The 12,679-nt window shown below is 58.6% G+C and overlaps 1 protein-coding gene across 1 annotated transcript in view; it reads left to right on the top strand.

Annotated features, from left to right (window-relative positions):
* Nucleotides 1–8,986: 8,986 nt before the first annotated feature.
* LOC101661899 (myelin basic protein) overlaps nt 8,987–12,679 on the top strand; it is a 56,004-nt gene continuing 52,311 nt past the window's right edge. Inside the window, exon 1 of the mRNA XM_045296104.1 lies at nt 8,987–9,060. Within this exon, the coding sequence (XP_045152039.1) occupies nt 9,010–9,060 (51 nt within the window). The 5' untranslated portion in view covers nt 8,987–9,009. The remainder of the gene's footprint in view (nt 9,061–12,679) is intronic.

Raw genomic sequence — 12,679 nt, 5'->3', positions numbered from 1 at the left:
AGAGTCCGCTGGGCCCGTGCTGCCCCATCTGAGGGAGTCGCTGTGAGCTGCAGTCTGCTCAGCAGCAGTAAGCTCTGGTCTCCAGCCCAACCTCATGCTAACTAGTACCATCTTCAAGAGACCCTCTCTCCAAGCAAGGCCATGTGCGTAGGACCAGGGCTGCGGACGTATGCCGATCTTTTGGGGAGGAAGCAATTCAATCCCTGACAGGGTCTCAGTCTGCCCTCCAGCAAGCAGAAGCAAGACAGGGAATCAGGATGTGATTGATTGAGCTCACAATGCTGCCTTAGTAAGTCCAGGTAAATTAGAACAGTAATTAACCTAGGAGAATGGTGAGCCCCCTCCTCCCATGGGAGGAGCTGGCTCTTCTAGAAGCGTGTGCGGTGGGCTGTCTGGCTATGCTGATGCTGCCGCCTCTGGACGTCTGGAAGTGCAGTGGCCTCGTACTAGCCCACCTGTGGGAGCTGCAGCCGCTGCCACCTCCCCAGATGTCCCCAGAGGAGGCCCTGTGCTTCCCTGGCAGGCAGGGTGCATGCCCATGTCCAGTGTTCCTCCCCTGGCTGCATGTGAGGTGTGGGGATGTCAGAGGCAACTGGGATTCTGTTATTTCATCATGACTTCAGATGTCAAGGCTTATTATTTTGAAACCAGGCGGATTTGAACCAGATATCAGAAGCAGACCTTCCTCCTACCAGCCGGTCGCTGGGGAGTTATTATATGGAGAGCACATGGGAATCTGAGGAGGGAACCCAGTAAGCAGACTTCCGGGAGTCGCCGAAAAAAGCCTTGTTGAAAAACCAGGAACACTTTTTAATTTTTTTTAAGTTATATCTAAAGAAGTAGCTCATACCGTTGTAGAAGCAGTTCAAGTTCATGGGACAGATGTTAAGCTGGAGGACTTTCCTGACCAAATAGCTTCTCAGGTTGACAAACCAAGAAACAGAAAGATGAACCAGGAGGCAGGAAGCCCAGCGGTGGATAGAAGGAGAGGCAGGTGGATCCAAGATCTTTAGGCAGTATGCGGACCTCTGGTCGTTCCCGGAGGTGGCTGGCCCAGGGGCCAGAGAGGAGCTCTGGCCCAGCAATCCGAGAGAGCAAGCACTTGCTGAGGGAGATCAAGGATGGAAACCTTCAATCTGCAGGACAGCTCAATGTAAAGAAGACCACAGCCCTCACCCTCGGACCCACAGGTAACACCATGAGACAGGGAGAAAAGGCGAAGCTCTAAGGGATTGTGTGTGGCGTAATACATAAGCAATGCTCATGGAAGCAGCAGTCAGGAGATAAGAAAGAAGTGATTCACTGGGTACATCCGGTACACACGACCTCCTTAGAGTGCTGAAAGGCAAGGACGTGACTTTGAGGGCTTAGGGACACCTGGCCCGAGCCTCGGTATTTCAGCTGCCTCATCTGCATGTGAAGACGGACATGGGATCAGGAAGCCCGAAGAGGAATCGGCGTGTTGGAATTGTGCTGGAGACATGGAAAGCCCGTGGACTGCTCCCAGGACAAAGGGATCTGTGTTGGAGTTAGAAGCACCAGGATGCTCCTCAGAGGCAAGTAGGGCAAGACTTCGTCGTAAGTGCTTTGTACATCCTGTCAGGAGAGACTGGTCCCTGGGGAGGACCTCGTGCTTGGTCAGGTAGACGCACGGCCATGAAGAGGCAGGCCCTCAGCGAGGTGCAGTCACACGGCGGCTGCAAGGACGCACTCACACAGGGCCCCTGCGAAGTGGCACAGGACCGGGCTGCGTTAAGTTCGTTGTGTGTGGGATCCCCATGGGTCGGGACTGACTTGATGGCACCTGACAACAACACAGCCTTCCCGGAATCTGCTTAAGCAGGAGCAGGCCGCCCCCAAGGACAGGCTTCCTTTCTATTGGATCAAGGCTGTGACCGGATTAAGGGGGTTGCGCTCCACCCCAGTCCTCCCTCAACGGCTCCCAGAAGAGCTGATCCTGGAGTTGATGACATTAGGTTAGATCACATCATGGGGGGTCCTGGCCCAGCTGGTGAACACAGATCCTATCACAAACCCGGTATCTCTCTGGCCCTAAGACGGACTTTGACGTTCTGCATGTCGATGATGAAGCGAACTTGTGGCCGATCACGTCGTGCGGTGGAGACCCAGGTAGGCTGGTAATGGAAACAGGCCAAGGAGAAGCAGAAATGGTTCCTTAAAACTGGCCATGCTGGGGCCCAGATCGGCGCCCGCAGGAGAGAACCGGCCGGCTGAGCTCAGCCCGACATCGGTGCCCAGCTGACCGCAGGAGCCGGAGCTATGGGACAGGTGCAGCCTCGTCTGACTTCAAGAAGGAGACGGACTTGGGGTCTCCACCTCCAACTTCACGCCCAGGGCCGCGGCACACCTCAAATGTGTGTGCACAGGCCTCGTGCTCTTGGAGAAGTAGAGCTGCTCAGAGCCCCACTGGGTGCAGAAACAAGAGCCCCACTGGGCGCAGAAACATGAACAGGCATGGCCACTGACGGAGCCTGGGGAGCAGGGTACGGGATCCGGGAGGGCAGCAGTTGAAAACAGTTCTGCTCAGACACACACTGGCCACCACTGGGTTTCCTTTGCTTGCTGCCCACTGCCCCCCATTTGTTCCCATCCCAGGGCGGTCACGGCTTAGGGGTGAAGCCCCAGCATGGCGAACACCCTCTTCTAAGGGGCTGTCAGGGTTCCCTCCGGGCGCTTCCGCCCTGTGGAGGACATTCCTGGACAGTCCCATTCTGACGGAGCAACCCTGGGAGCCCTTGGCCTCGGGGGACAGACCGCTGGCTTCCCAAAGAGTACTGACCCTTTTGGAAACGAGCCGGCTCACAGAAACCCCTCTGAGGGCCCCCACTCCTTCCAGTGAGAGCTCGTGGGCCACCTCCCATCGGGGACCCAGGGCCTGTACCCTGGAAAATCCAGCTCACCGCCATGGACTCGAAGCTGCCTCACAGGGCCCTACAGGACAGGGTAGACCCGCCCTGTGGGTTTCCGGGACCGTCACTCTTCACGGGAGTAGACAGCCTCACCTCCCTCCCGGGGAGTGGCTGGTGGTTTCCATCTGCTGACCTGTCAGCTCACGGCCCAACACAGGACCTCCCTGCCACCAGAGCTTCCTGGCCTGTGCCCGAGGAATCGGCTATTGGTTTTCGTGTCCAGGGCTCCACTCCAGAGCGCTGGCAGAGGCACGTTCCGGGAGTGGTCCCCAGATGGGTGACCACTGCTGGGCTCGGGCGCAATTCCTGAGCTAGTGCCATGACGTCTTGGAGGACAGAGTCACGTGAGCCATGTTGGCAGGTGCCCTCCCTCACCTTCCTCCTTCAGGAAGAGGCGCAGCGAGAGAGGGAGGGGGGGCAGGTCCTTCAGCAGACTTCCTGGAATCGAACCCAGGGCCGCCCCACAGCCAGCCACCCCAGGCACCTCGCTGGGAGACCCTGCCGTCACTCTGTTTAGCACAACTGAGTCCTGGGAGCTTGGACGCAGGGTTGGGCTCCGGGGAGAAGGGAAGCTCTGGGCCTGTCTCCATGGACCCACAGGAGGCTGGGGCACTCCATGGACACGTGGGGCTGGGGGATCCTGTTTTGGACCTGTCTCCATGGACAGAGGGGACTGGGGCATCATGTGGACTGTGTGGGTGGGAGCATTCTGTGGACCATGTTGCGCTGGGGCTTTCTGTGGACCCCACGGGGCTGGGGGCATCCTGTTGTCCTCCAGTTACGTCTGAGGCTTTAAGTCGAGCCTTTTCTGTTGATGTGTCCTGAAGTCTGTATCTTTCAGAGCCAGGCTCCAGGCCTCCGCCGCCCTGGCCCTGGGCCACATAAAACTGGCCTGACCTGCTCATTCCTACCTGCCTGTGGCTAGGGCACCTCGGGCTGCTGGCAGGAATGTGCAATGACAGATGAGCCCGGGGCTACGAGAACAGGATGTGAGCATGGTACCGGGAGCTCGGCCTCTGGGAGGGGCCCGGCTCAGCCCCCACATGCCCTGGGTGTGGCCTGGAAGGCATGCTCCTCTTCTGACCAAGAGTGCACGTGGCCAGACCTGCTCCAACAGCCATCAGCATGCCCCAGCATGCCTGGGCAGTGCCGTCCTCCCTCCCCGGCCTGCCAAGCCCCAGCAAGACGGCCTGGCCCAGACCTGCTGCGGCCCGGCACAGCCCAAGGTGGGGTACTGGGGCCTCACATGGGGGCATGGGAGAAGGCCACAGAGGCCACACTGCCAGACCTCCCCAGTAATGACCCCCCCCATAACTGAGCCCCCCAGGGAAGGAGGGGCCCCCTCAGGATTCTCAAATGCCACTTCCTGTTGGAGGTCACCGGCCGGTTTGCCCCATGCCGTCAGCCGTGACCTGGTATCCACAGCCATCACCCCAGCCCAGAAGCCGAGCTCCTTCCTGATGGGGGGCGCACTACGCGCTGACAAGGAACTTTAAAGGGTGATGGGTCACCTAAGTGCTGGGCTCCCCCACATGCATTTCTTTCCACGAAGATTCTCCTGGGTCATCTAGACAGTTGGGGTCCCCGAGATGCCCCAAACTTGGTCCTCAGAACCAGTCACCAGAACTCAGGCCCAAGAGCAAGTCAGCATAGCCTCACCGGCCCCAGCTGGTTTCCTGACACCCCCAGCCCCCCCAGGCATGGCCCACATTCTGCTATGCTTCTGGTCACTGTGACCGGATGTCTGGAGGAACTGAGGACCCTGGCGACCGGTGCGTGGGGGCACCCCCCAAGCCACCAAGCAAAGAGCCCACCCCTGAACATCAGGAAGCCCATGCTCCTGGGCAGTCCCTGCATGAGAGGGTCCAGGTTGGGAATGATCCCGCTTGCCGGGCCCCACCTCCGGACATTGCAGGGTGCATTTGGCAGAGTGGTGGTTTCTTGAGCCCATCTCTTGAAATATAAGATTAAACCAGCAAGCCGAGACCTAGAAGAGCAGCCAGGCAGAACCCCTGTGCCCTCCAAGGTCCCCGTGCTGAGAACCTCCCAGGCCCCAGGGCCAGATAGACCCCAGGACACGTGGAGAGCTCTGAGGAATGCCAGGCCCACCGATGCTGAAAGAGGGTAAGGGTCATCTGAACTGTGATCCCTCAAAGCAAGGGGGCCTGCCCCAGAGCTGGCGTCCTGGGCCCTCCTTAGCGAGAGAGAACGCCTCTCCGTGCGTGAAAGCCACCCGAGAGGGAGAGGGCTCAGATAGGCGCCTGGTGGTGTAGTGATTAAGCAGTGGGCTGCTAACTGCAAGGTCATCAGTTCGAAGTCAACAGCTGGCTTTAACACACAGAAGTGAGGCGGGGCTTTCTCGGCTGGTGAAGTGTTCCAGGCTGGGAAGCCCACAGGGGTGGTTCTCCTGCCCGGAGGGAGGGTCACTATGAATTGGAGTGGAGCCGATGGCAGTGGGACGGGTTTTAGGCCCAGGCCCGTGTTCGTAAGGAGCTGGCTTCCTTCCGCACAGCAGAGGAAGGTACACAGGCCCAGCGGTGAAGCCCTTGCTGCTGAGAGCTGGCGGGTCCAGCCCGCCGCGCGGTGGCAGCGCCACAGTAGAAAGGCCTGTTGACCAGATCCCATCAAGATGACGCCTGGGAGGTCCCTGGGGCAGCCCCCTCCCCGTGGTGGGGGGGCCGGGGGGGTAGGTGGGCACGGGGATTGATCTGAGGGGCCGACAACAGTGTTACCATCCGTGCTTATATCTCTCTGTGTGCTGACTGGCCATTCAGAAACAGCTGGCACCTGCCCTAACACAGAACACACGGGAAATGGCATCCCATCCGGTCGGGCCCCACATGTCACCTGAACACGTTCCTGGGGGCCCGGGCCTGCCCCTGCCTGGCCTCAGTCTCCCCCACTGTGGGTACAGGGAGGGCACTGTGCCCGTCGCCTGCTGGACCCCATGCTGGGAGGGAGCAGGTGCCCACCCAGCTGCCCCTGCTCATCCTCTGAGCTACCCGCATCCCGCCTTGGCCCTCAGGAGCCACACAGCCCAGGGCCCCTCCCAGAGGGGCTGGGGCTCTCACCACACAGGGTTCCCCTTGGCCCCATCGACCACTCGCATGAGGACACGCTCCACCTGACCTGGAACTTCCCGCCCCACCCGCGCTCCTCCCACCTGACTTCTCCGTCCAGCTCAGCCCCGCCCCGCGCTCCTCCCACCTGACCTCTCCGTCCAGCTCAGCCCCGCCCCACAGGCCTTCCCTGAGGCCTCGCAGAGAGCTTGTGAGATGACCAGCCTGCAGAGTGCTCCCGTGGGCCCCTCAGCTCCGTGCCCTGCCCTCCCCGCCGGAGCCCACATCACCAGAACAATACCAGGCAGTGGCCCAGTAGCCAGCCCACCTGAGTGCTCCTGACACGTGCCCCCTTCAGAGACACCCCTCCCACCTCAGCGCACAGAGAGGCGGTGTCTGCGGGGAGCGGTAGGCTTGCTGGGACTGGGGCAGTGGCTGTCAGTGCCGTGGTGGTCCCGACAGCAGGGGCTCACGCCCTGTCCCTGTCACACGGGACTTTCTCACACTCAGCACACTGCAGTCTACAGCAACACAGCTTGGATAGGCCCTAAATCCAAACCCAAGCTGTCACCATGGGGCAGGGTAGAACCCCCCCCCCCCCGTGGGCATCAGAGGCTGTCAGTCTCAGGGGGGGTGGGCAGAGGGCCTCATCTTCCTCCCCACCCCAGAACAGCGGGCAGGTTCCAGCCCAACGCCTAACCCCTTGCTCACTCCACCAGGGCTCACTCGCCTTTGTCCACAAAACCAAACTCAAATCCCTTCCACTCACCGTGCCCCCGTGGGCAGCGGGGAACTGGCCCTGTGGGGGCCTGAGACCCGCGGGTGCCTCCCGACTAGAGCAGACAGCCTCCTCTTTCTCCCGGTGGGAGTGCGGGGGTTCAAACTGCTGGCTTTAGGGTTGGCATCCAATTTGAAACCCACTACGCTCTTTGTCCATAAGTAACCCCTAAAACAAGTACCTCCCAAAACTCAAGGACGGCTGACAAAAGTTTATGGAAAATGGAGACAAAAAATGATGGAATCTGCCCTCATTTCCCATACGCCTCTCTGGTCCAAGTGGGACTATCACAGATTTGCTTTATGGAAGGGGGCTGGGGGGAGACGTTGCAGATTCAGGCCCATACAGAGGCATCTCAGCAGAAAGGCCTGGCAATACACTTCAGAATGCCCTGTGGGCGTAGTTTGGCCCTGCCCACTCAGCCTTGCATGCTCAGCCCTGCCCTCTCGGCCCTACCCGCTCGGCCCTGCCCGCTATGCCCTGCCCGCTCAGCCCTGCATACTTTGGCCTGCACGAACTTTGAAGCAGACCCATTGATGAACAGGAAGGTCGCACGTGGGTGCCTGACTGTCAGGTGGTCGGGAGCACATCGCACATTCTCCGTCTGTGGTCAGGGACAGGTGTTCTCTTCTTGCACACAGAGCCAGGCTCACAGAGATGCTCACTCATGTCCACTGACCTCAGGTGGAGCCCGAGAACAAACAGCTCTCTTTCCCTGGTGCTGACCCAGTAAAGGATCACTCGGGCCTTCCCAGTGAGCTGTGAGGTGGAGGGAGGGCTGGCCCACCCGTGGCTGACCAACTTTCAGAGGGGGCCTGGCAAGGTGGACTTCAGCATCAACAAGCCAAGGCGCCCTGTGAGTTACCAATGGGCAACACCCTCATCGTCCACATGCAGGACCACCTCCACCCAGGGGGTGCCCTGGGACAAACCCAGAAGTTTCCAGAGCACCTGGCGCCCCTTGGATCCACAGCTCCTTTTAAATCCATCAGGGGAGTCGTGGTGTACTGTGGGTTAGGTATGCAGCTGCTGTCTGCCAGGTGTGCAGTTCAAGCCCACCAGCCGCTCTAAAGGGCAAAGGGAGGCTGTGTGCTCCAGGAGGCTTGGCAGCCTCAGACGCACCCTGCAGGGTCACCTGAGTCCCACCAGACTCACAGGCACTGAGCGGTCTGGTCTGGGGGATGGCGCTGTCCCTGGGAATGAGGGCGAGTCCCATTGCACAGCTCACTGAACCCAGATGTCTGGGGGCCGCGTTCACAGGGCAGCCAAGCCGCCACACCAGCCTGGACCACGAGCCTTGCTCTGTGGAGGGCCAACCTGCTCATGTGGGCCGCCATGCTCTGTGGACAAGGCAGGACGGGGCAGTCCCATCCTAGGCTGCCCTGCCCCACATGCAGGCCCCGTGGGAGGGTTTGGGGAGTCATCCTGCCAGTTCTACCAGACGGTCTGTGCAGTCACATCAAGGAGAGTGTGGTTCTGGGGTCCCAGGGCAGGGAGCTGGGCCACACGCCTTCTGCACAGAATGAAGCCAGGCGCCCGCACTCGAAACTGCACATGTACAGAGAGGAGGGACACCTTCCAGGTCCCAAGACAACTGTGCTCACTGGCCGGTCAGTGTCTGTTTCCCAGACGCCAACCGGCAGGCCTCTAAACTAACAGACTCACCACCACCGAGTCGATGCCGCCTCTCAGGGACCTGACAGGGCAGGGGAGAGCCGCCCTGTGGGTTTCCCAGATGGTCCCTCTTCACGGGAGTGGAAAGCCTCGTCTTTCTCCCGCAGAGCAGCTGGTGGTTTCAAACTGTTGACCTTGCCATTGGCTACCCCAGGAGCCCCACCAGGGCTCCTCTGGACAGTCCAGATCACCAGCCTTCATGTAGTAGTGGAGTGCGTTAGACAGATAAAACCCACAGGCAGGGGCCAAGCTCCCTCCACCTGCACATACCTGTGAGCCTCCCAAGGGTTTCCCAAGCCGGGCTGGTGGGTTGTAGAGGAGGCAGCCTACTAAAGTCCTTTGGAGAACAGAACTCGATGCAGGCGGCCCTTCCCGTCTGGTCTTGTGGGGACTGGTAAGAAGGGGTGTTGACTGCTGGTGCATTCAGTCCTGGGTCCCTGACGCGGCCGGCTGGCACCTCACAGGGCTATCTTCCCGAGTGAGAAGTCGCACTCTGACAGGCCTCATGTGAACCCACTCCTCTTGGCTTGTGTCTTGCAGCTTCTGCAGAGGTGTCCGTCTGTGCGCCATGGGGAACCACCTGGGCAAGAAAGAGTCTCATTCTGACAGGGCCAGTCAGGTAAGGAGCGGGCCCACCCCATCCTCCGAAGCTCACCCCCCCACACATGTGTGCCTCATGAGACACCAAACCCTCCCGCCAGTGGAGTTCCAGTCAGTTCTTTCCTGGCCAGTGGTGGGAAGCTGAGCCTTTGGACTGACCGGTCCTGGCATTTTGCATGTTGATAGGCCTGAGGAAGGAGTGCTGATAGACAGTGGGTTTAGGCACTGGCTGCTAACTGCAAAGTCGGTGGTTCAAACCCACCAGCCACTCCATGGGAGAAAGAAGGGGCTCTGTGCTCTAGTAAAGATTAACAGCCTTGCAACCCCGAAGAGCAGTTTTACTCTTCCATGCTGGGTCATGAAGAGTCGGAATCCACGTGGCAGCAGTGGTCATGAGCCCTGAGGTTCTCTGGTGGCCCCGTGGTTAAGCGCTGTGGGTTGAAGCCACCTGGAGAAAGACGTGTCGGTGGGCATCCCAAAGATGACAGTGTGGGAGCCCAGGTGCGGCCGGTCCATCCCGTCCTCCATGGCTGCTCTAAGTCAGGACCACTTCATGGCAATGGGCTTCCCATTATAAGAAGGGTCTGCTTGTCCATCTGTAAGTGGACCCCTTGGATGTCAGGGAGGACTGCTTTGGGATGTCACACAGCACATGTGAGCCTGCACCCCAAGTGCCCCAGTTCTTACTGGGGGCCCAGCCCCTGTGCCCCGAGCTGTTGTCCCCAGAGAAGTGAGAACAGAGAGCGCTTCTGCCCTCGCTTCCTGTGGTTCCGTGGGAACCACCGGCTGGCCCCTCCTGCTTCCGAGGTTGGTCGCACAGTCCTTCCTGTTTGACAAGACGCAGCACTGAGCTGAGTGTGCTCAGACGCTTAGCTCTATGGACGCAGTCTCTGCCGGTCTCAGAAACCCACAGGGCACTTCTGCCCGGTGAGTCATAATGGGCACCACGGAAGTGAGTTCGGCGTGGGGGGTTTATGCCAAGAAATCTGGCCAACCGGCGGGAAGAGATCGGTATGTGTGCCCTTTCCAGAGAAAGGTGACCCCCCTGAAGCAGGAATTACGGAACAGTATGATTGATATCACACATACAGAAGATGTTTCTGAAGATCACCCGGCATCCATTACAGCAGTACATTGACAGGGAGCTGCCAGCGGCTCTGGCGGGATTTGAAGGAGGACGTGGAACAAGGAAGGTCATGGCCCTCCTGGTAGCGAGGAGAGAAGACCAGCAAGGTGTCTGCTTGTGTTTTATTGACTGTACAAGGGCCTTCGACTGCGTGGCTCATCACAAACTACGGATAACCTTGGAAAGAATGGGAATCCCAGGACAGTGCAGTTTGCTCCTTCAGGACCTGGATCAGGAGGCAGTGGCGAAAGCCGAGCAAGGCGGGTAGAACCTGGTTTAAAATCAGGAGAGGTGTGTGCCGCAAGGGCGGTATCCTCTCGCCCTACCTGCTCACTCTGCGTGCTGACAGAGCAGCTGGACCCTGTGAAGAACATGGCCCAGAATCGGTGGGAGATGCAGTCACAAGATGCAGATGGCACCACCTTGGTTGCCGAAAGAGAGGAGGACTCGAAGCGCTGGCTGGTGGACGTCAAAGGATGGCAGCCCTCGGGATGGATGACAACTCAATGCGAAGAAGACCAACATCCTCACAACCGACCGGTGAATAGTGCCAGATAAACGGAGTCCAGACCGAAGTTGTCCGACACTTCATTTCACGTGGATCTACGGCCAGTGGTCGTCGGCCCTACCGGACATTGAAATGGAGGCAGAGGGCCTCGCCTTTCTCCGGGAGCTTGGTGGATTCAAACGGCTGACCTTTCAGTGAGCAGTCGGTCCGACAGGTAGCCCCTCCGCCACCAGGACTTTTGCAAGGAAGCAGCAGTCAAAAATTCAGATGACACGCCGCACTGCGTAAATATGCCAACCTCTCCAAGTGTGGACACAAGGCTGTCACTGTGAGGACTGAGGTGCGCCTGGCCCCGCCTCATACGCGGTGGATGGTGGACATTGACCCAGGACCCCCACACGTGCATCACAGGGCTGGTAAAGAACAGTGGCAATACCGTGCAGTCAGAGCAACAAACCAATCCGTCCGGGAGAAAGGACCGCGGGATATTCTTTTTCTTTCTCTCTTTTTTTTTACCCAACAGTTTTCCTGGCACATAATTTATATATCACATAATTCAATCGTTCACTCACATCAAGGAGGCTTATACAATCACTGCCACATCAATCTTAGAACATCCCCCACCCCGTGGCTAAGTCACCTTTAAAATGAGTTGTGCTCCTCCCCCTCCCGCCTTTACTATTTATTCCTGAAATCCCGTTTGCCACCTTATCTCCCACCCCCGCCCCTGCATCCCCCATCAGCCCCTGCAACAGTTACTATCACTAAGCATCCAATCCAACTGTGCTTCACACACTGGGAACCCAACAGAAACGACAAAAACAATCGAAGGAAAGTGGTAAGGGTAAAATAATGTAGAGACAAAAATATAAATAATGAGTAAGAAAGGAAAAAAAACCCACCAACATTCCAAAAACCAGGGAATAAGTTTCTGTTGGAACACGTAAGAGATACTTGCACCCAGAACAGATTCAGGTCGGGTCCTTAGTGAGGTCAGTTGGTCAAGGATGGAGCTCAGTCCAGCACAGTCAAGATTACAGTGGTCTCTGCCTCACGGTAAGGCTGTCGGAGTGGATCTGCCAGTGGCTCAGTCTGGCTAGAAACTCTGCAGATGGGTTTTGGGCTCCCACTGCCCTCCACAGCTTTCTACAAATTGGGTGTCCACAACTGTAGCTCTGATACGTTCCCCTTCGCCACATCTGGATTTTGTCCTTGGCGTCTTTGGATCCCACGAGCTGGTGTGCTGCTTCCGTGTGGACTTAGTTGACTCCTCACTCAGCTGCTGGTTTGAGTCAAGCCTCAAAGACCCCGGTCACCGTTCCGATAGAATAGTCTCTGTAAGCAAGGAGAGCAGGAACCCACCTCACGCACCTTGAACGTGTGGTCGGGAGCAGTAGCCCTTTGGGGAAGGGCTCCCTTCTTGGTGGACGGAGGAGGGTGAGAGCAGTAGAGGAAGCCCCTCGATGAGATGGACCGGCGCAGTGGCAGCAGGAGGGGCTCCAGCAGGTGGGCGGTGCTTCGCTCTGTTGTGAGTCAGAGGACAGGGTGCCGTTGGCAGCGGGAACAACCGAGAAACCTGGGGTTCACTTTCGTTCCCTCGAACCCTGTGTGTGTGAGTCCCAGGGATCTGAAAACAAGCTCAGCATGGGGACTTAAGCGAACCAAGAATGAGAGTCCCTGCAGGCGGTTTTCCTTGCGTGTGAGGCCTCCTTACCGGATCCTTCAGCTTGGTGGGGCGTGCCCAGCGTCTTCTGGGACCTGCGTGGGCTGTCACGTGACCTGGGCAGGTTACATGAAGTCTGTACACATGTTATGTAGTGTTGTGTTCAGAAATGGAACCAGAAGAAAAGGAGTCCTGCCCGCCTGCACTGCGTGTCCTTCCTCTGAGCGGCCTTCTGCTGCCCAGCCCGCTGTCTCAGGGACTCCGACTCAGGGCGCCGGCGTGGCTCAGGGACTCCGACTCAGGATGCCGGGTGTCTCAGGGACTCCGACTCAGGATGCCGG

Source organism: Echinops telfairi, unplaced genomic scaffold (assembly GCF_000313985.2).
Source record: "Echinops telfairi isolate 266 unplaced genomic scaffold, ASM31398v2 ScPeMD7_7400;HRSCAF=8409, whole genome shotgun sequence".
Lineage (NCBI taxonomy): Eukaryota > Metazoa > Chordata > Mammalia > Afrosoricida > Tenrecidae > Echinops > Echinops telfairi.
Note: the sequence above shows the minus strand (reverse complement) of the source record. Positions and strands in the feature narration are given on the sequence as shown.